Source organism: Ovis canadensis, chromosome 14, assembly GCF_042477335.2.
Source record: "Ovis canadensis isolate MfBH-ARS-UI-01 breed Bighorn chromosome 14, ARS-UI_OviCan_v2, whole genome shotgun sequence".
Lineage (NCBI taxonomy): Eukaryota > Metazoa > Chordata > Mammalia > Artiodactyla > Bovidae > Ovis > Ovis canadensis.
In genome coordinates this window covers 24,215,365-24,238,823 of record NC_091258.1, presented here as the reverse complement: position 1 = coordinate 24,238,823, position 23,459 = coordinate 24,215,365, and the positions used below count along the sequence as shown (strand labels likewise).

General features: G+C 48.0%; 1 protein-coding gene across 1 annotated transcript in view; it reads right to left on the bottom strand.

Annotated features, from left to right (window-relative positions):
* CRISPLD2 (cysteine rich secretory protein LCCL domain containing 2) overlaps positions 1 to 23,459 on the bottom strand; it is a 70,134-nt gene that overhangs the window by 7,619 nt on the left and 39,056 nt on the right. The window contains exons 9-14 of the mRNA XM_069549659.1: positions 22,072 to 22,138; positions 21,454 to 21,584; positions 19,443 to 19,486; positions 15,966 to 16,038; positions 12,604 to 12,679; positions 6,238 to 6,371 (exon numbers count right to left, since the gene is read on the bottom strand). Coding sequence (XP_069405760.1) covers positions 6,238 to 6,371; positions 12,604 to 12,679; positions 15,966 to 16,038; positions 19,443 to 19,486; positions 21,454 to 21,584; positions 22,072 to 22,138 — 525 coding nt within the window. The remainder of the gene's footprint in view (positions 1 to 6,237; positions 6,372 to 12,603; positions 12,680 to 15,965; positions 16,039 to 19,442; positions 19,487 to 21,453; positions 21,585 to 22,071; positions 22,139 to 23,459) is intronic.

Here is a 23,459-nt window from a genome sequence, read left to right as displayed (position 1 = left end):
GCCGCACCCCTACTCTGCCTCCGTTCGTTATGTAATCTTACCCCATCCAGTCCCCGCAGCCCCCCTAGAGATCTCCAGGGTTCCTCCCACTTACAGAAAGGGAAGCAAGGCTCTGAGAAGTGACATGCTTTGCCCCAAACAGAACATCTGTTCCAGGCGCAGCTGGGACACAGATGCAGCTCTGTGGATGCTCTGGGACCCTTTCCCGACCCTCACCCTAAAGGGATGGGCTGTGGCCACACCACTGCTGAGGACCACACTGGCCAACCCACACATGGCAGTCAGGGCTCAAATGCCGGGGGCCCCTTGGGAGGGGGTAGGTTTGTCCGCCAGGAGCCAAAAGCATAAGGCTTCGTCCTGGAAGCTCACTCCTGCGGGCGAAAATTACTCAGGGAGGAAGTGGTTGGCGTTTGGCAGCACACGACAGAGACTGGATTAAAGAGAGAGGGCAGTGTACCTCTGTCCTGGGATAAACGGTCCACTAGTTGGCAGCTAACCCCAGAGGGCAGGGAACCCAGCGACAAAAGGATGGCAGAGCATTGCTCTCCTGGCTTTAAATGTGCGACATCTTTTTTAGTACTAAGCAATATCACTTATATGCATACATGAACATGTATGTATTTATATGTATAGTGTGTTATATATACATAAACATTTTTCTAATATTCTAATCTGTTCTCCCAGATTCTTACCCTCTGTTGATCTTCCAGAAAACTTCAAGAGTCAGACAGAAAGAGTTCCAGATCTTACCTATTGGACCTTGGGGTGGTTAATCCATTTCTCTGAGCCTTAGTTTCTGCTTCTGAGGACAGAATTCACAAAAGTACCCCCTCCTCAGGGGCCCTATAGGAGGTGAATGAGCTCATCCAGGGAAGGTTCTGGGTCAGTGCTGTGCACTTGACCGGAGCTCAAGCCCTGGGCCATGGACAGCGTCACCCCACGAGACTGAAACCGCATTCTCGCATCAGGGGAACGGCGGGCAGGTGCACGGTGGCAAGTGAACTATTCGCGCATAAGCCCAATCCCCAAGGAATCATCAAACATCTTCATCTCATTTCATGAAATAGAAAATATTTTTTTAGGAAAAAATAATTTCAAAAAATATTTTTTTAGGGAAAAAAATACAATCTACATTTTCATTTTTATGTGTATTGCCCGGCATAGGGTAGGGGAAGCCTGGAAAAGTTATTTAAAAAAAGCAGTTAACAGAGATTAACAGAATGCTTATAGGAACTCTTTTTTTCTAATCCCTAGACATATTATTTAAATAGAAAGTTAACGTGTTAGTCGATTAGTCGTGTCCAACTCTTTGCCAACCCCGTGGACTATATAGCCTGCCAGGCTCCTCTGTCCATGGTATTCTTCAGGCAAGAATTCTGCAGTGGGTTGCCATTCCCTTCAGGGAAATCTTCCTGACCCAGGGATCAAACTTGAGTCTCCTGCATTGTAAGGACACACTGACAGAGGCAGGGGAGAATGCTGGCCCAAGGACACCCAGCTGGCGAGCAGTACAGAGGGGTCCCAGATACCATTCTTTACCGTCTGAGATATCAGGGAAGCCCTATTATTTAAATAATAAGTATTTCTCTTCTAGTTATTTGTAAAGTTTACAAACAAGTGTACCTTAGGAGTGTTAAGGTTCACCCCAGCCCCTTCTTCGGTCAACAACTTGTCTGCAGTGAGAAGTCACATGTGCTGTTTACCAGCCTGAGTTCAAGTATGGGCCCTGCCATTTATTTGTGGGGTGCCCTTGGTTAAGTCCTTTAACCTCTCTGTTAAGCCTCCCTTTCCTTATTGATAAATGTGGGTAACTGTGGTCTCTGCCTCATGGGACTGTTGGGAGGTGAGCTGAGCTAACGGTAGCACAGATCTGAGAGTGCTGGGAAACAGGAGCAGGGAGGGAGGGAGACGCCAGCCTGGGGGAGAATGCAAAGCTCATTCCATCTGGAAATAATGGCCCAGTGGTTTCTGCTTCCCAGAGTTTCTGCACAAGTTGAGAGAGTTCCAACACCTGACCCTCGAGACTCCCGGAGCTCACAGTGGTTATCGAGGGCTGGAAATGCAGCTCACCCAAACTTAGACGCATTCTGTGTGTGAAACACCCGCTGGATTTCCCAGCTCTTTTGAGAAGAGAGGAGTGCAAGTTTCCCATCAACTCTTCTTCTGTTCATACATATTGAAACAATAATAATGTTGATTCATTGGATGAAATGAATGTACTACTAGAAACCTTAAAATCCCCAAGTGTTGGGGAAAGAATCTTAAGAAAAAGTGGATATATGTGTATGTATAACCGACTCACTGTCTTGTACACCTGAAGCTAACACAACGCTGTAAATCAACTACGCTCTAATAATTTTTTTTTAATCCCATATGTGGCTCACGGAATGTATCTGGGACATGCCCCAATAGACAGAGGCCTCTGAGGATGAGAATTTTGGCTTCTTCTGTCCCTGCTGTGGCCCCAGCCCCAGGGACAGTGCCCAGCACACAGGAGCTTCCCCATAAATGCTAGTCCAGATGGCCTACGATTCGGGTAAACATCCCTCCGTGCATATACCATCAACCTCCGTAAACAGGTCATTGTGACCAAGAGTATTATCTGCCATTGTCTGGTATATTTCCCAATCTCATTGTGAAATCTGTCTTCAAAAATCAGTCCTGGCCTCAGAAAAAAAAAAAAAATCCTGAACCGATTTTCTTCCAGATGTCTAGCTTCTTTCTGAGAATATCTAGACAAACCCAGGTCCCAACATCCAAAGTTTCCCCGGATTCCTTTTCCTTCCATTCTTTCACGGGTATGTGTGTGAGAGAGAGAAAGTGCCTGTCGTCTTACATGGTCCCAGTTCTGCATGGTCATCTTTCAAAATGTTCAGGAAATCCTTTTCTAGAAAAACACAATTGCTAAAGACACTTTGACGCAGAACCAACTTTTTGTCCGTGTACTAAGAATTCTGTTCGGGAGGTTTTGTTTGTTTGACTGATTGAAGGATTCCCTAAATTTAGAATGTGGCTTTCTGTGAACGGGCCACTGTATGGCCAGCATCCACATCTCCCTCGGGACAGCCAGGACCACTCCAGAGGCTCTGCAGACACTGAGGACAGAGTCACCATCCTCAGGCTGGGTTCCCACAGTCCCTAATTCCCTAATGGGAACAGGCTCCAGGGAAACTCCTCAGCCCTGGTCCATACACAGAGGGGCTCCAAGGTCCCATCTAAAGAAGGGGAGGAGGGGGCTGCCCTGCCTGGGGCAGCCAGACATCTCTGCAGGAGCCATGTCACTACAGAGGCCCCTCCAGCCAGTAAGATGGGGCCCTGCTAGATGTACTTGGTTCCCAGCACCACCCTCCATAGCAGAGACGCCTGTGCCCTGCTACTGAGTTGCTATTTCTGCACTGTCTGTCCTGCAACCAGGTAACAATTCCCAGAAGGGCGGAGATTGGGACTATGTGTTCCCCGCTGGGTCCCAGTGCCTGGGACACTGTAAGGGTTCACCCCGTGTGTGACACCTGATAGGTGAGAGCATGCGGAACGGACGGATATCAGGACGAAAGAGTAATTCCTGTATGATGCTTTCTCCCTTGTCCTGGAATAATCCATGTAGGCTACTTCCTACAGTCACGTTACCTGACCCTACGTGAAAAGAACCATACTGTCCTGAGGTTCAGAACTAGCCTTGAGGTGTCATAACAGCCAGACCAGTGGGTCTGTTAGACACTTGCTCTAAGCCGCTGGTGAGTACTTTGCACGCACTTTCTTATTTAATCCTCACAGTAGACACTGACGGAGGCCTGGGGAGACTGCCTGCCCCAGGACAGCCAGCTGACGAGCAGTGCAGAGGGCTCCCAGCTGCCTTTAGACCCCATGTCCCCTCTGGCCTGGCCTCTCCCCTCTGCACATGCAAGGCAGACTACCACCTGGCGCCCACCCATCCCGGCATGCGTCTGAAACCCCTGCAGATACACAGTGCATCACAGACTATCAGGAGCATGGACGGTGCAACTGTGTGCCAGGACATGGCCGCCCTGCATCATCACCTCTTGCAGCAGCAGCCGCCCTCCAGCAGGCATCAGGGCCCCCGAGGGCAGACCCACGCTCCCCAAGTGTCTGTCCCGGGTGGGCCAGAGAATGTGCTTCTCTAGCAAACTCCCCGTCAATTTGGATGCTGCTCTGGGGAGCCTACTTGGAGACCCACTGTTTTCCCCAACACTGGAGGTGGCTGCTATCATTTTCCCTCTACAGGTGGGGAAGCTCACCACAGATTTCAGCTGATCACAGATTTCAGCCTGCACGACCTACTCAGGGGGAAAGAGCCCAAGAAGGAAGGGAAGCAAACTGTCCGCTCAGTAGAACCTATCTGAGTAGTGCAGTGGGCATCAACCACTCCAGGGCCTGGGGAAGGCTGCCCACAAGACACAGTCGGCCCTCTGTATCCACTCCACGTCCACCTGTGGCTGTGGAGTCGTGGATGTGGACAACCTCCTGTTCTTCATCATTGTATATAAGGACTTGGGGCTTCCCTGGTGGCTCAGAGGTAAAGAATCTGCCTGCCAATATGGGAGACGTAGGTTTGATCCCTGAGTTGGGAAGATCCCCTGGAGATGGAAATGGCAAGCCACTCCAGTATTCTTGCCTGGGAGATCCCATGAACAGGGGAGCCTGGTGCGTTATAGTAGATGGGGTCACAAGAGTCAGCCATGCCTGAACGACTAAACAACCACAACAACAACAAAGACTTGAGCATCCTTGGACTGGGGTATCCTTGGGGGATCCTGGAACCAAGGCCGTGAATGTCAAGGGGCAGTTATAATGACAGTATTTCAGGCGGGTCCTTTGGGCAGAGAGAACTACAGATGGATGGAGGCAGTTAACAGTGGGGAAGAAGGCACTTTGGGGAACCCTTTGTCGGTCCCCAGTCCTCCCTAGAGACCCCCCTGTGTCCCAGCCTAGGGCGGAGGTGGAGCTGCTGGGGTCCTCTCAAGGATATGAAGGCCAGCCTATCAGCTTCTCACCAAGGCGTTTTCTCTCTCAAAGGGACACAGTGAACTCATGAGATGGGTGTCTTGGGATTTCTTTCCAGCCCCACCAGGAAATTCCACCTAATCAGCTGCTTCATTTCCCTCCCATTAAATCAATGGAATTTCCCTTCATTAAGCTTTTCCCACACAGAGGTTGCAGGCTTTGAAGGAGAAAACGCAGAAGCCATTAACTCCGCGTGTTCGGGGCTGATGGCTATGACCAAGCACACCCTGTGCGCCCCTACCCCCCGCCAGGATCCCTGTCACCTGACTCTGCAGGGTCTGCCCTTGCAGCGCCCCAGGAGGCTGGGAGGGTGCAGACAGTGGCAGAGTGCCAGGAGTCACGAGAGCCCGGGCTTCAGGGGGCCTGGCACAGTCTGTACCCTCGACTTTATATTCCTTTTCTAAAGCGCTCCCCAAGTATAGAATCCTCATCATTTCCCCTGGTATGGTTGGCTGGCTTGTGCACCCCCACCCCCAAGCTCACATGTGGGCCTCCTAACCCCTGGTGCCCTCGGAATGTGACTGTGCTTAGAGAAGGGGACTTCAAAGAGGTGATTAACGTAAAACGCAGTCATCAGCGGGGCCCCAGTCCAATGTGGCTGGTGTCCTGGCCAGAAGGGCTGGGCAACGCCTCTGTCAGCCTCCCAACACGCCCCAGAGGTGGGGACTGTAGTTCTCCCCATGTTCCAGGCCAGAAAGCAGAGGCTCGAGAAACCAGGCGACCGGCTCTAGGTCACAAAGTTGGGAAGCAGCTGAACCTAGGTCTGCTGCACTTCAGACTTGGCTCTTAGCTGGGTAACGGAATGCAGCTATATTCTGACGCAGCTAGAGAACCGCTGTGTGACTATAACTTGATCCCTTTGTCTTTCGTGGGGAGGGGCGGGGGCCCTGCACACATATATACCGAAAAAGGACCATAGGGTAGCACACCAAAGATCTCTAACTCCCCCATGTGAGAGGTAACGGGTGATAGTTTTCCTTGGGGCTTTTCTGACACCTCTAAATACTCTACAAAAATATGTGCTGGGCAGAGAAACAAGCTCTTATTTTGAAAAAAGAAAGGAAGAGAGAAGAGAGGGACAGGCTTGTCCTGGGTGTTCTACTGAGAACACGTGCCAAGTCTGCCCAAGCTTTACCTTAAAAGGCACTGGCCATGGCCCTTCTCCAATGGCCCCCACAGGCCTCGGGTGTTGAGTGGCCAAGAAAGCAGCCCTACCTTTCAGACTGGACTCCATTCCTGAGCGAGCCCACGTAAGCCTTCTTTTTATCCACAGGCATCACGTCCACATAGCCCCCACTCTCGTTCCGGATGACGCCCGCGTGCACAGCGGTCTTACAGATGCTGGAAGTCTGAAAGTGCAGAAGGGCTGTGATTAGTGTCAAGGTCAGGACTTCAGTCACGCCCTGATGGGGTCAACTGTGACTTGGCTTGCTGGTTGGTAGGATGTTGACCCCACCAAGCCCTAGGAAGTAACCATCACTACCTCGATTCCTCAGTGGTCTCTCCAGGGAGATCTGGCCTCATCCCTCATTCATTTGTTAATTTGTTGACAAACATTTTCTGAACACCTACTATGTGCCGGGCACTGTACTAGATGCAAGAGGATTCGGGCGGAACAAAATATAGGTTCTGCCTTCACGGAGTCAAGAGAGACAGACAAACAAATACACAAATGAGGAACTCACCCATAAAGAAAACAAAACCTGATCATGAGATAAGATTGAGAGGCTCTTTTAGAACAGTTAATACGGGAAGACTCCCACGGACATGGGAAGTCTGGGAGGAGTGTCCCAGGAAGAGGGAGCAGCCCGTACAAAGGCCCTGGAGCACACTGAACTTGAACTTGTCATATCCAAAGAATAGAAAAGGGGGCCCGGGTGGCTGGAACACAGTGAGTCAGACAGAAAGCGGCAGGAGAGGCGGGAGGAGGTAAGCAGGGGCCAGTCACTCTGGGCCGTGAGGGCCGTGGGGGCATCTGGATTCACTCCAGGTGCCACATGAGCCCCTGTGTTTCAAGCAAGGGCAGGAGATGCTGTTTTCTAAAGTCGTCAAATCATCCAATCCCTGGGTAAGACAATCGTCGGGTTCAACTTCCATTAGGGTCTTGACTTATCCAGTAGAAAAACGCTCTTCAGACTGGGTTGTCTGAGAGTAATTAATCAACGTTTCTCAAAGCTGGGGAGACTCATTCAGGGCTGGGGAGGCCAGTGCTTCTGAAAGATGCAGGCTCCTGGACTTCACCCTGATACACCTACAGACTCAGAAGCATCCCCTCAGGTGAGGGCCAGGTGATGCTGAGGCCGCCTCCAGGTAACACCCTTCTGCGGTCCCTCGTCTGGCCTGTGCTGGACTCTGACACTGGCCTTGGCAGCGAGCCTCCACCCTCACTGCAGCTGCGGCGTCTTTACCTGGTGATGCCCTTCCTATCCCCCCTCCCCCCGACCCCACAGATTCAGCTGCTCTGGGGTGAAGCCTGAGGCTGACTGTTGGTCAGGTGCAGCCAACCCATCTGTGGCGTCAACAGGCTCTGTCACGGTGAGCAGAGCTCATGTCGACTGAGCTTATTGAATACCAGCCCTGGGCTGCTTTTTGCTTGTCATCTCATTTCATCTTCCAGTGAGATGGGTGACTATCTTATTCCCATTTTGTAGTCCAGAAACACAGGCTCAGTGAGACTGGACAACATTGCCAAAGCCCTGAAGACACTTCATGGTTTAGTAGTGATTCCAAACGAGATTGGGCTAAGGGTCAAGTCTGGGCCTCTGTGGTCAGCAGAATAAGGGAAACGCTGAAGATTCCCACCCCATCCCCGAACATGTGGGCACGTGACTCGACACAGCACAAAGATTCTGAAGATGTGACGAAGCTAGGGACCTCGAGGCAAGAGGGTCCTGAATTACCCCAGTGGGTCCAGTGGAATTCCAAGGGTCCTTGCAAGAGGTAGACTGGAGGGTCAGAGGCAGAGAGAAAGACCCAACAGCCCTGCAGACTGCCAGCTCCTGCCACATCCCTTCCAAATCCAGGCCATTCCAGACAAGCTGCTGGTTTTGCAGAAGGAGAAAAAAACACTCACAGTAGAAGGCCCTGCCCTGCCCTGCCAGCTCCCTGGGAAGTTAACATTGCTGTTAGAAGCTGGAGAATCTCAGAGCCGACTGGCACCCTCACACTAAAGATGGGAGAACCGGATTTTTTGCTTCCTACTACTGACTGACCTGAGGCACTGAAGGCCAGTTTTTCTAATCCTGCGTGAACATATCTTGTCTTCAGTTCATACATTAAACAGATAAGGGTAGGATTCCTTAGCCTGAAGCAGGCTCCAGGGCATCTGCAAGGCCCTGAGGCTACAGGCAGAACTCTGTGGGCCTAGAGGGTTGGCAAGAACTTTCAAGGTTTTAGCACTGAGCCTGGGAAACCCAGCATCCCAGGCAAACTGAGATGGTTGGTCAACTTTATCAATACTATGAAGCCTTCTCCACCCCCACCTCCTCAGCGGAAGGATCCACAACTTTCCAGTTCTCAGAAGGGTTTGTGTCCCTAGAAAATTAACAAGTAATAAGTCTGCCCCATCTCAGAGAGAGGCAGGGAGACTCGGCAAAGGAAATGATTGTTGTGGAATCCTCCTACATTCGCTGTTTGCAGGGCTGAGCTGGGGCTCACTGTCCGCCCAGTGGGCAGGACTGGGGGTTCTTCCATCTCCCTCTCTGTATCACTCATGCTCTGTGAGTGACCAGACCCAGGGCCTGCCCAGGAGGCATATCCTCTGACCACAGCTGCCAAAAGGCCGGGTAGCTCCAGTGTTGGGGCCTCTGGGATGGTCCTCTGCCCTGGCCCCCGAGGGTGTCTGGGCACCAGCGGTACAGAGGTTCCCACGATAACAGCAGGCATGGGACCCTCACGCCCAGCACCTCATCCTCCTCACTGCATGGGCTGGTGATCACTGCACACGCCTTCCACTGCTGATGGCAGACAAACACTCTCCTCCCGCTTCCTCCTCCCACACGTCTCTTCTCACCTCTGCTTCCCCAGAGGTACAAGGTATCTGCTTTCTCTCAAGACCCGAGGCGACACCAACTTCGTTGTTGTTCAGTCACTCAGGTGTGTCCCACTCTGTGACCCCACGGACTGCAGCATGCCAGGCTTCCCTGTCCATCATCTCCCATAGTTTGTTCAAACTCATGTCCTTTGAGCCAGTGATGCATCCAACCATCTCATCCTCTGTCGTCCCCTTCTCCTCCTGCCCTCAACCTTTCCGAGCATCAGGGTCTTTTCCAATGAGTCAACTCTTCACATCAGATGGCCAAAATATTGGAGCTTCAGCTTCAGCATCAGTCCTTCCAATGAATATTCAGGGTTGATTTCCTTTAGGATTGAGTGGTTTGATCTCCCTGCTGTCCAAGGGACTCTCAAGAGTCTTCTCCAGCACCAGCATATCGGCATCACCGGTACCTGGATACTTATTCACAAGCACTATCAACAGAGACCCGGTCTCAGCAGCCCTGCCCCCACCACTGGTTGGCTGTGTGGCCTTGGATGATCTGTTTTAACCCTCAGAGGCTCTATCTTCTCAACATAAAGCAGGGATCATCATAGGTAATTTTTCTGAGCATTTATCACTACAGGACAAGTTCTGAGCATTTCAAGTGATTGATGTAGTAACTCCCAGTAACCTACACAGTATCATCATCATCATCACCATCATCATGGTCACCATCATCACCACCACCATTATTCCCTCTTAACAGGGGTTTAAAGACTTGCCCCAAATCACTGGACTGGCAAACAGCAGAGCCGGGACTGCCGCTCAGAGCCGGCAAGCCGCACACTATTCCACAGGGGTCAGTAAGAGCCCAAGGGGGGCTAGCAAGGCGACTGTGTAAAGATCAAAGGCTGAATGCAGGCCTGCACACAGCAAGTGCCCAACAGATGTCAGGTGACAAGACAGACACCACCACCATCATTGCTCTCACCACCACCACTATCGGAAATTCCCACACGACAGTCATCTCCAACCGAGGGGTCCTTGAAGTGCCGTCTCAGACCAGCAGCATCAGCACCACCAGGGAACTTGCTAGAAATGCAGATTCCCTGGCTCTGCCCCAAAACCCCGAGTCTGAAATGCAGGGTGGGGTGGGACCCGGAACTCCGTCTGAACAAGCTCTCTGGGGATTCTGGTGCACGCAGGAGTGTGAGAACTCAAGGAGCCGCAGAGGGAGATGGGACAGATAAGAAAACTGAGGTTCAGAGCAGGGCAAGGCTTGTCCACCATCCCAGGCCTGTTCAGTGTCACAGCTGGGGCTCGAGTTTCTCGCATTTTCTGACCCAGACGTGGTTCACAGGCTGCACCCTGGTGCTCCTCCTGCCTGGAGCTCACCACAAAGTGCGGGGTCTGCCAAGTAACGCTCGCCGAGGGAGGCACTATTGGGCCCTTCGAAGGCCTGGAGACAACTCTCCCAAAATAAATCTCTTAGCTAAACAGACATTTTCCAGGGGCATCATCATTTCCCAGAATACAGAGTGACCTAGAAACCGAGGCCAGAAAAGAGCCTCTGAAACGGAGGTAGTTTTCTCCTTCTTTCTCCCTGCTTCCTTCCTTTTTTTTTCAAAATTTTCTCAAGAGATGTTTAGGCATTGACTACTGCAGTATTTTTATCTACTTATTCTTTTAACAAACATTAATTGAACAATTATTATATGCCAAGCCCTGTCATGGGCACCGGCACAGTGATGTCAAAAGCTCAAAATCCTAGTGAATAACTTAGTTAGAGACTGAATACAGGTTTTCACACAGGCCTGTTCACACCTGTGTATTCATTAATGCAGCAACATTCATGCAGGTGGAATAGACCCAAAGACAAGACATGCTCTCGTCTGCATCTTGCCTTCGCCACTGCCAGTGGCGTGATCTGGGCCAGGTTGTTCTGAGCCTCCCTGTCCGTCTCTGTAAGATGGGAGTAACAATACCTAGTGATGGTGTTTTTAAGAACCTATAACAAAGTAAAATGTAGCCTCATATTATTATTAAAATGTCATCAAGTTCTCCTTGTGTTTCTAGATTTTTTTTTTTTTTTTTTTGCTTTGTGTGTTTAGCTGCTACACTGTTTGGAGGATATGGACTTGATTGTCACATACACATAAATTGTACCTTTTGTGCCACTGCGTAACAAACTGTCTTGTCCCATTCAGTATGTTTAAATTTCACTTTATCAGATAGCAATATTGCCACTCCTGCTTTATCTATTTGTCTTTTTGTACTTTACTAGAATCATCTTGCTCATCCTTTTATATTTAAAGCACTTGAAAATCAAAGACTTTGCCTTTCAGTAGCAGGTTTTGGCTTAAATATTTGGTATAACAATTGATTCACGTTGTTTTATTCCTTCATTAAACTTTTAGAGCTCCATTTTGGCTAAGCACCTTTCAAGGAGAAAAAAAAAAAGGCTCATTTAAAGAGGAGAGGAAAAAAAGATGAGGGGTGGGGGGAGGTCAGTCATGAAGTTTGCTCTGACTTTACAGAACTCGGTGAGCTGACATTACAGGGGTCTAGAATAAATGAAGGCAGATGGAGGCAAAGGCGGGGGTGGCAACAGTGGACGCAGGGGAGCTACAGACATGGAGATGAGGAAAGCGGAGCGAGAACATCAGCTGGGGCTGAGTGAAGCTGACCTACTCACAGACTTTCAGATCTAGAGGATTCCCTGAACTAGGAAACCTCAGCCCTGGCTCATTCTACCGAGAGGTGAATGGCTTGGTCAAGAAGATCACAGAGCCTGCTGGGCAGAGCTGTGACCGTTTTCACATCTCCTGGGTCACCATGTCCCTAAACCCTGGAGCACAGGAGAGAGAGACCTTGCTCTGTAGGAGCCACATCTGCAAACTCTTATCTGTAAGATGGATAAACAACAAGGGTCTACTCTGGAGCACAGAGAGCCATATTCATCATCCTGTGACAAACCAGGATAGGAAAGAGCATGAGAAAGAATATGTATGTATAACTGACTCACTTTTCTGTACAGGAGAAATTAACACAACTCTGTAGATCAATTATATTTCAATAAAACTTAAAAAAACAACCAAGCTAAAGGTTCCTTGCTAAAGTTAGGATGGAAAAGTGGAATATAATAAGAGTGGTTATTACCAGTAGTAAATTGGTGGTAGTTTGCATTTTCTTCTGTGTGCTTTTAGTTCAGGGCATGTACACAGCCAAAAAGAAATGCAATGCGCAAAGACCAACAGCTACACAAGCGTCAGGAGAGCCAGAAAGGCCATTAAGCATCCGGGGCGGTGCGGTATGTGAGGCCTGGCAGCCTCCACATGAGCAGAGCTTGTCAGTGAGGGAGCAGGACTCAGTTCACCAGACTCTGAGATGTCTGGGTAAGAGGAGGCACACCCATGTCTGTGTTCTTTAGCACACATTGGCGGAAGCACAAATACTTCTGAAAATGCAGAAACTAGAGCACTGGTAGCAGAAATGGATGGTATAAATTTATCTAGAGGCACAGGAATGAGATTTTAAATTTCTGATGTCCAGACCCTGGAATGTGGTTTCTGTGGGGCGGTCACCAATAAGGCCAGAATACTCACGTCTGCATAGATGTTGCTTCCAAACACGGGAGCCCAATAGGACGGCTCATCTCTGCAGTGAGCTGGACAGTGAACTCTGGAAAACAAGACGCGTTTAGGGAATGGTTATCATCAGCAGAAAACAAAACTTCTTGAGAAAAGCAGCTGGCCCTCTTTATTTGCTCATCAAGATTTAGTACTCAAAGGAAAGACAATTATTACCACAGTCTACCCTTTAAGAAAAAATACATATATACCTCTCTCACCCTAGCAGTGATAAAAGATATTTTTCCTTCTCCTAAAAGTAAATGTAGAATTTTATTGACATATACACACTACTATATATAAAATAGGCCTACTGTAATATCCCGCTCTATACTGCTGTATAGCATGAGGAACTATACTCAGTACTCTGTAATGACTATAAGGAAAAAGAATCTCAAAGAGTAGATATAGATGGAAAGATCGAGGGCAGGAGGAGAAGGGGGTGACAGGATGAGGTGGCTGGATGGCATCACCGACTCAATGGACATGAGTCTGAGCAAACTCCAGAAGACGGTGAAGGACAGGGAAGCTTGGCATGCTGCAGCCCATGGAATCACAGAGAGTCTAACACTACCCTGCAACTGAACAACAGCAACAGATGCTTGCATAACTGATTCACTTTGTTGTGTACCTGAAACTAACATGACATTGTAAGTCAACTATACTGCAATAAAATTTTTTTTAAAAAAAAAAAGCTCGCCAGTCTATGTCTGACGCAGGATGCAGCATGCTTGGGGCTGGTGCATGGGGATGACCCAGAGAGGTGTTATGGGGAGGGAGGTGGGAGGGGGGTTCATGTTTGGGAACGCATGTAAGAATTAAAGATTTTAAAATTTAAAAAATAAAAAACTAAAAAAAAATAAAAATAAAAATTAAAAAAAAGCTCTTCATATTAAAAGACATGCACAAACAACAAGGTGAAATGAAACAAAAATCTAACAGAGGTGAGTATGCAATTGTAGGGGGTTGTATCTCCCATTCTTGGGCGTTGGCCGCTTCACACTGCGGGTACCGTATAGAGATTGTAATCAATAGATTTGTTTTCAGGCCACTTCCCTGTTTTGGAGGAGGAAAGGGTGGGGGTGCTCACCTCTGTGAGTCACAGAATATTCCAGGGAGGGAACACTGATAACCTGGGGCAGGAAGGGTTTGCTCACTGCTGTGTCAGTCACCACATCCCTGCCACAGGGGATGAGGAGAGTGCCTCAAACTGGAGCCTCTCAAACCAAGAAAGAGCACAAGCTTGACTTAAGAAAAGGTCTTTTGTCTTCATCTGGAACAGGCACACATGGGCTGGAGCCCAGGGACCAAGAAACCAAAAAGGCGGCCGGAAGCCCTCTGGCCCAGAGACAGGCAGGATGCTGAAGGGGAAGAGAGCCAGGCAGAAAGACCAGGAAGTGGAAAGGGTCCTTTGGGGCGAAGGGGCAGAGTGGGCAGAGAGAACGAGGATGTGTCTGAGATTTAAACAGAAAAAAAAAAAAGGGAATCTGGGTAAGAATGTTCTTTCCTGCTTCTAGAATGAGAGGTCAGAAACATTTTGGATACTTGTATGTCAAGTTTTTCTTTTTGTTTGTACTTTCTGAAATTACTTCCTTCTGCTTCTCTTTAACATGTGGGAAAATATTAAAGGGATGTTTTCCCTTGAACATTCAAGGCGGGTCAGCGTGGTGGTGGAGGTGGCAGTGGGCAGTGAGAAAGCCCCAAGGGGAACGTGAGTAGCCAAGGGGAGGAGTCCGGGGCCTAGTCCAGGCCCCTCTCCCTCATCAGCACCCTCCTGGGGGTCCTCCTGCTCACCCTTGGGGGTTCTCTGCCTGTTAGGTTTTGGGGGGGGCGCTGCACCCAGCATGCAAGATCTTGGTTCTCCAACAAGGGATCAAACCCGTGCTCCTTCCCGTGGAAGCAAGAGTCCTAACCACTGGACCACCGGGGAAGTCCTCACCTGTTGGTTTTAAGGTCAGTCTTTCCCTTGGAGAACCCACAGGCCTCCAGGCCCAGGAGAAGGGCTCAGGGGGTGCTATATCCCCCATCTTCTGAGAGGGTCTAATAGATACTTCAGAGGCACCTCTTCTTTAGTTATGACGCACCATCTTCCAAAACCAGCCAAGTAAGGTTTAGGCAGATGCGTATAAAACTCACTCCTTAGACAAACTGCAGTACATCCACAGAGTGGACCACCACTCGGCAACGTAAAAGAAGAAACAAATTACCCGTTGGCTCTAGGACACAGATGAATTGCAAAGCATCGTGCGGAGTGAAAGAAGCCAGACACCCAAGTCTCTGCTGTGATGGCTCCATGTACATGAGATTCCAGAAAAGGCACGACTATAGGGACAGGAAGCAGATCAGGCGCTGGCAGAGATACAGGAGAGAGCGGAGGGAGGGGAACAGACTACAGGGGAACCTGCTGGGGTGATGAAAATGTCCTCTTTCGGGATTGTGGTGTACACTGTTCAAAACACACCCAACTGTATACTTATTACTGGTGGATTTCACTGCGTAAGTTTTACCTCCGAAAAGCTGGATTTTAACAAGCTGGTTCTAAAGTGACCCACAGAAAACATCACAGATCAAATATAAGAATCAAAGAGCAGATTCCAAGGGGACCAGTGTCAACCAGCTTCCAGAGTTCTCAGCTGATCTAAGGGGTCAAGAATGACAGGCACTGAGCTCTGTCTTGGGGCCTGGGAAGAGCTTGGCGGCAAATGAAGTCAAATATTCTCTTCTGCTTCCCTAGTGGCTCAGACGGTAAAGAATCCGCCTGCAAAGTGGGAGACCTGGGTTTGATCCCTGGGTTGGGAAGAATCCCCTGGAAGGGGACACAGCAAGCCACTCCAGTATTCTTGCCTGGAGAACCCCATGGACAGGAGAGCCTGGAGGGCTACAGTCTATGGGGTCGCAGAGTCAGATACGGCTGAGCAGCTAAGCACACACTCTCTCCTGCTAGTGGATGCAACAGTGAGCGGGGCAAAATCATCTTCTCAGTTAGGTTCCTCACGGCAGGCCGCAGGCACTTGGCTGCACAAGGGACTCACAGAGAAGCTTCTAAAGATGCGATGCCCTCCCGGGCCACCCTTGGAGATTGGGATTCGTCCTTTTAATGCCTCTGTGGCAAGTCCAGTGTTCAGCCAGGGCTGAGAATGAGTGGTCTCAGGGAGAAGTCGGGTGGGTCCTTGACTCAGACCACAAAGCAAATGACTTCCTAGGCGGACACATGCCAGGGCCACGTCTAGAACTCAGCCGTGCATGGCTGTGTGCGGTGACCACCCCACCCACCCCGCAGCCTGGCCCTTTTTCTCTCAGACCCCATGTTTGCAAATCCAGATGCCAGGGAGCCTTACCTTGGGCAGTGTGTCCCCGGCTTCTCATACGGGCAGAGCTGGGCCACAGTGGTGTAGCAGTCCAGGTCTTGCACTGTGAATGGGAATGACAGGTCATGGGCGGGCCTGAGCCTCAGGCTTCCACACTGTGAAAGGGGCTGCTGGTCCTGGGGGCTACTTGGGCCTCTGAACTCGGATGAGAGCCGGGGTGAGCACCCAGCAGGCACCAGGCCCCAGTGCTCCCGACTCCTTCCCCAGGGCCACTCAAGGGATGAGACAAAACCCACAGCCGAAGTGTGTCTCCAGGTCAAAGGTCGTCACCCTCACCAGTTTCTCTGTGGGGCCAGCATTGTGCTTTTCTGCTTTGAAGTCTTTCCCTCTACCTTATCATGCTGGATCCTCATGGAAAGTATTGTTCTAATTATGTATATGGGGAAACTGAGGTCCAAAAGAGCTAAGAGACCCCCTGAGGCTGCACAGGACACGCTGAAGGTCTGGTTTTTTGATTTCCAGCCTCAGTTCATTGCTCAAACCCTTCCTGAGGGGTAGGTGACTCTTTCAAGGTCAGATGCTGTGTCTAAGGAAGCACTTCTAATACTGAATACCTGTGGTCTCTAACAGCTTGTCCTTGTTTAATCCAGGCCTAAGAGCAAACTCTTTCTTGAAGAGTCAGAGTAAATATTTCCAGCTCCCCGGGCCCTATGATCTATGTTATAACCACTCTGCTCTGCTGTTGTAGCAGAAACCAGCCTTCAGTTCAGTTCAGTTCAGTTGCTCAGTTGTGTCCAACTCTTTGCGACCCCATGGACTGCAACACGCCAGGCCTCCCTATCCACCACCAACTCCCAGAGTTTACTCAAACTCGTGCCCATTGAGTCAGTGATGTCATCCTCTGTCGCCCCCTCATCCTCCCGCCTTCAGTCTTTCCCAGCATCAGGGTCTTTTCCAATGAGTTGGTTCTTCACAACAGGTGGCCAAAGTATTGTAGTTTCAGCTTCAACATCAGTCCTTCCAATGAATATTCAGGACTGATTTCCTTTAGGATGGACTGGTTGGATCTCCTTGCAGTCCAAGGGACTCTCAGAGTCTTCTCCAACACCACAGTTCAAAAGCATCAATTCTTTGGTGCTTAGCTTTCTTTATAGTCCAACTCTCATATCCATACATGACTACTGGAAAAACCATAGCTTTGACTAGATGGACCTTTGTTGGCAACGTAATGTCTCTGCTTTTTAATATGCTGTCTAGGTTGGTCATAACTTTTCTTCCAAGGAGTAAGCGTCTTTTAATTTCATGGCTGCAGTCACCATCTGCAGTGATTTTGGAGCCCAAAAAAATAAAGTCTGACACTGTTTCCCCATCTATTTGCCATGAAGTGATTGATGGGACTAGACGTCACGATCTTCGTTTTCTGAATGTTGAGCTTTAAGCCAACTTTTTCACTCTCCTCTTTCACTTTCATCAAGAGGCTCTTTAGTTCTTCTTCACTAAATGCAGGGTGGTATCATCTGCATATCTGAGGTTATTGATATTTCTCCCGGCAATCTTGATTCCAGCTTGTGCTTTATCCAGCCTCGCATTTCTCATGATGAACTCTACATATAAGTTAAATAAGCAGGGTGGCAGTATACAGCCTTGACATACTCCTTTTCCTATTTGGAACCAGTCTGTTGTTCCATGTCCAGTTCTAACTGTTGCTTCCTGACCTGCATACAGATTTCTCAAGAGGCAGGTCAAGTGGTCTGGGATTCCCATCTCTTTCTGAATTTTCCACAGTTTGTGGTGATCCACACAGTCAAAGGCTTTGGCATAGTCAATAAAGCAGAAATAGATGTTTTTCTGGAACTCTCTTGCTTTTTCGATAATCCAACAGATGTTGGCAATTCGATCTCTGGTTCCTCTGCCTTTTCTAAAACCAGCTTGAACATCTGGAAGTTCACAGTTCACATACTGTTGAAAAACCATTCTTAGGCAACACAGAAATGAATAGGCATGGCTCCGTGCCAGTAAAACCTTATTTACAAAACAGATGGCAGGCGGGGTTTGGCCTTGAAGGTTGTAGTCTGCCCACCTCTAGCAGAGCCTATCATCTAGACAGGCAGGGGCCCAACAAGGGTCTGTTATACAATGGGATGCTGGGGAGACCATTAAAATTAGGTTCAGAAGTCCACTTAAAGGTATAGAAGTATATTCTTGGTATATTATTCAAAAAATAAATCAGGCTACCAATTTCAATTTTTAAAAACATATCAATGTACATATTATCAATGTATATACTCAATGCAGAAGGAAAATAAACTCTACAGAAATCCACCAAAATGTTCAGAGTAGTTATCTCTGAGTAGTGGAATTTAGGTCTTCTTTTTTCTTTTTTCCCTACTGATTCTCCATATTTTTAAATTATCTGGAATAAATAGCTATTAATTTTGTAATACGGTAAAATGCTGCTACATATTTTTATAAAGATATCTAACCAGGTAGTCAGGTATCCAGGAGAGAAGGGGACGAGAGAGCATGAAATGGCTGGATGGCATCACCAACTCAGTGGATATGAGTTTGAGTAAACTCCAGGAGACAGTGGAGGCCAAGAAGGCCTAGCGCGCTGCAGTCCATGGGGTCACAAAGAGTCGGACACGACCGAACGACTGAACAACAACCTGTCTGGTATCCAGGCCAAATGACAAGCATGGCTTTCCCAAAGGAAGAAAGGGCAGGCGGGCAGTTTTCCAGGGGGGAGGGGGATGTTGGTGGTGTGCCCATGCACCCCTGCCTGCTTGAGCCCCTCCAGGAAAGTGCCCGGTCTGGGCAACTACAAACCCAACCCCAATTCTGGCTACAGCCTGCTCTCCCATGGTCACATGCCGCCCTGCCAAAGGAACAAGCCGCAGGTCATGCACAAAGCTGGACGAGATACAGCAAATATAGGCCACGTCCTTCCCCAGGTTTCACTCTCTCCTCTGTGGCAGACATGACTAACCTCTCCAGCTCCGTTCTCTGCTGAGCACAGAACTGGACCTCAGAATCCTTCTCAACACAATGTTCCAGGTAGCCACTACCACTCAGTAGAAATCAAACTGCCTATGAAGCCTGTTAGCTACTCTGCTGCTGCTGCTGCTTCTAAGTCACTTCAGTTGTGTCCGACTCTGTGCAACCCCATAGATGGCAGCCCACCAGGCTCCCCCATCCCTGGGATTCTCCAGGCAAGAGTACTGGAGTGGGGTGCCATTGCCTTCTAGACCCAGGCAATAGTCTTTCTGTGATAGTCAGCTGGGAACTCGGGCCTGTGTTTCAGCCTTAGCCATCTAGGGCCAATGCCAAGTTCAGATATGTTTAGAAACTAGCTAAAGAATCCTTCTCAGGAACCTCTTCAATATTGTGGCAATGCTGAGAAAAGCAGTATCAACAGTTATGATAACCATTAAATCAGTAACTAAGGCGAACAAAATTTCAGGGTATCCTGTGGATTGTGGTCATATAACAGAAGACTGTCCAGCTTACCTTTTACTTTTGACACCGTGAATGAGCTGGAAGCCTTGTATTTGCTGTAAAAGGAAACATTAGATGAATGCAAAACAGAACTGCTTCTAAACATGCACCCTTGTTACTGTACTTAGTTTATTTCAGCCTCAATTTCATGTCTTCCTACTTGTTTCCCATCACCCTGAAAGCCCGTAGGACATTCCAGAGCAAGGTCTAGACTGAGAACATTCTAGAACAGAGCTCATTAATCTTCTTCGTGCCAAGGATCCCTCTAGAGGCCTGGTAAAGCCTTTGGACGCCTCCTCAGAACAATGCTTTTTAAACGCATATGATACATTTAAAAGATTAAAAGGAAGTCATGTATTATTAATATCATTATCAAAGTATGAAAACAAATTTGTGTTAGCCTAATGGCTGTGCATCTTTATTAATGCATTAAAACCAGAATCAAGAGGCAGGTTTTCTAACTTCGGTCACTGAGGGACCATGATGGCAAGGAATGTTTCAAGAAGTCTCCAGCAAGCGGACTTTTAGCAGTGCTAGCTAGATGTGGGGCTAAATATCCATAAAGGAAGACAATACTACATTTCAGTTAGAGGTCAGTGAAACTAAAGCTTTCATCTGTCTTGTGTTCACAGACTCCCTGAATTCTAAGACGTGAAGAGCCTCACTCTAGATGCAAAGCTGGCCACTGGAAGAGACCAGAAGTAGCTTCAGGACCGGCATCCTGGACAACACAGACCTGAACCCTCACCCAAGCCCACAGCTCCACCAGGGCTGAGGGTGAGCTTCACCAAGGCTGGTGTTGAGGTCACCCAATCGATCTCTGAATATTTTCTTGGTTTTCATTTAAACTTCCTTGCTCTTTTTTGTTTTGTTTTGTTTTGTTTATATAACCCCCAAATCCCCAGCTAAGACAGAACAAGGAATATTGCAACACTGCCTGAAGATGAAGAACCAGGCCTTTCCAAGCAGAATGACTCACATCGTTTCTGAAACGTTTTGAGTGGCCTCACTGTTTAGAACAGACATGGACATACCACCTTGTAACAACAAAAGAAGCGTCTGCTGAGTGCCTTCCTGCCACAGACCCTGGGGGGGATGCTGACAGGGGTCCCTGACACGCTGCCCTGTGGTGGGTTAGCTGGGTGTCAGCCTCAGGTCCTACCATGGCCCCCATTTAAATATCAGAGCACTGCCAGCCAGAAGGGATGAGGAAGCCAGCCCAGGTCACAGAAGGGGAGGAGGCAGAGCCAGGTCCATTTGACCCCAGAGCCTGCAGTGGGTTCCACCATCTCCTGGTCACCTTATGCCTCAGATGCCATGGACAGATCAAGACATAGCCTCCTGCTGGTCTTCATGCCCCCTCCATCCCCCAAAAGTCAGGACAGCAAGGATGGTCTGCCTTGTGATCCATCCACATACCTTATGTGATGAGCATCTTGCAAACACAAGTAGGTATATTTTTAAAATGTAAAGCTTCATTCTCGGGGGTAGGGGGGTATGTGGGGAATGCCAGTGAAGAATTAGCCTGCAAACTCAAAGATACTATCAGTCATTACTGAGGTGTCTGAAAAGGTCTCAGTGACAAGGAAGGGAAAAAAAAGCAGGATTCAGAACTCACGTCAGACTGCAAGACTGTGTGCTTTTGAAGGTTGTGTACCGAGACTATCTCGAGCAAGTGGGAAAGAAGGGGTCAATATTTCCTTATTTGTTTTTCTATATCTTAATGGCTATATGTACATTTCATAATTAAGAGCAGTCAGTATTAACTTTCAAATATGGAATAAACTTTCCTAAAAGCTACAAAACAAGCAAACATACAAAAAGCTCAACACATTAAACACACACACAGAAACCCAGTGGAATAAAATATGCTACATGGCCTATAGGGGTGATTTCTGAGTTATAGCATTGTCATCTTTATTATTTCCCACTTCTTTATATGGTCCAGAACTTCCTAAGGTTTCAACAATACTTTCACAATCAGAAAAGAAGTTTTTATGAGCCCTGATCACAGAACATTTACCTCAGAGACTGCACGCTGTTTCTCTCTGACTTGACAAAAAAGGGAACCTTCCCGTTCCTAGTGACGTCCACCAGGCCTCCCCTGTCGTCCAGGATCCCGTAGTGAATGGCGGCCCGGCAGATGCTGGACGCCTGCAGGGCGGGGCCGGAATGTAAGTACATCTGAATTCACCTTTGTCAGCAATCATTTCCAGGAACACACAAGATGTTTGTCCTCAACCCACAAAAAGCCAAAAAGCCGGGCCAAGGCTCACCCCACTGCTGACTCCGACCTCACTCTATAACACGTCTTTGTTTCTGGGGTTGCTTATCTTTAAGAACTCATCTGCGTTGCTTTACAAACTAAGAACAGTGACAAACAGCCCTTTCTCCCCCTCCAGTGGAGCATATTAACGCTGAGGCTAACATAGAGACTGGTTGGCTCAGCGGTCAGCCCCCATTCCCGAAAGTGGCTTCACAAATCTGTGACCCCAGAAATAGGCATGGATCAGCTCTACAAAGAGGGGGGTTTGACTACTGAGCAGAATGAAAATCTGTTCACCTGAAAACCAGCCACCTGCTTTTAACACAGAGACAGGCGTCCACGCCGCCCATTTAAAGAAGCTCTGGCCGTACTTACACTTTCATAAAAGAGAGTCCCAAAGATCTTTGCTCCACTGTGCAGGCAGCCTGCTGGGCACTGGTACCTGATGGGGAAGAAAGGAGATGATTTTCATAAGTTGAATAAAATACGTTGATAAAACCTCGCCATGAATTTATTGTTTTTATTCCCCTTCAGTAGCTATTATTACATATAGAAAAGTGTCAGTGATCTAGCATACACCGTTTGGGAGCAAGTCACAATTTACCCAAGCTGAAGTATATGGACACATGGACACAATTACAGATTCAACTTGGCCTCTTTAAAGACCATTTTCATGTGCTTCAGATTCAAGTCAAATAGATGGACGTTTCTATGAACAATGGACAAATGGCTTGTCCAGAAGAAAGACAAGTGGCTTCAAAGGCACCAAAAAAGTCCTCAGATACCAATCATCAAAGATGTGCAGACTAAAAGTTCCAGGTGTCAAACTACAAGGGTGTTTTAATAGAAGAAAACTCAATGATGGTGATCATGCTCACAAACAAATATCAATTAATCTTTCCAGAAAGCCTTAACAATTCATGTCCCTTAAACCATAAACAAAATGAAGAAAAACAACCTACAAACTGGGAGGAAACATTTGCAAATGAAGTGACCCGCGAGGGATTAATTTCTAAAATATATAAACTCATACAGCTTAATATAAAAAAAGAACAAATAATCCAATCAGAAAGCCCCCAAAATGAGCAGAAGATCTAAATAGACATTTCTTCAGAGAAGACAGCCAGATGGCCAACAGGGACATGAAAATATCCTCAATTTTGCTATTAGAAAAAATGTACATTAAAACCACAATAAAGTACCACCCATCACTAAAAAGTTTACAAATAACAAATGCTGCAGAGCTGTGGAGAAAAGGGAAGCCTCCTACACTCTTGGTGGGAATGCAAGTTGGTGCAGCCACTATGGAGAATAGGATGGCGGTTCCCTAAAAGCTAAAAACAGAACTACCAAGTGATCCAGCAATCCCACTCCTGGGCATATATCCTGAAAAGATGAAAAATTCTAATTTGAAAAGATACAGGTACCCCAATGGTCATGCCAGCAATAGTCACAATATTCACATGGAAGTAACCTAAGGGCCCATCAACAGATAGATGGATAAAAGGATGGTACATATATACCATGGAATATTACTCAGCCATAAAACTAAAATAATTCCATTTGCAGCAACATGGATGGATCTAGAGATTATCATTCTAAGTGAAGTCAGAGAAAGACAAATATATACTATCACTTATGTGTGGAATCTAAAAAAATATACAAATGAACTTATTTATAAAACAGAAACAGACTCACAGACATAGAAAAGTTAGGAATACAAAAGGGGGAAATTGGGGAAGGGATAAATCAGGAGTTTGGGA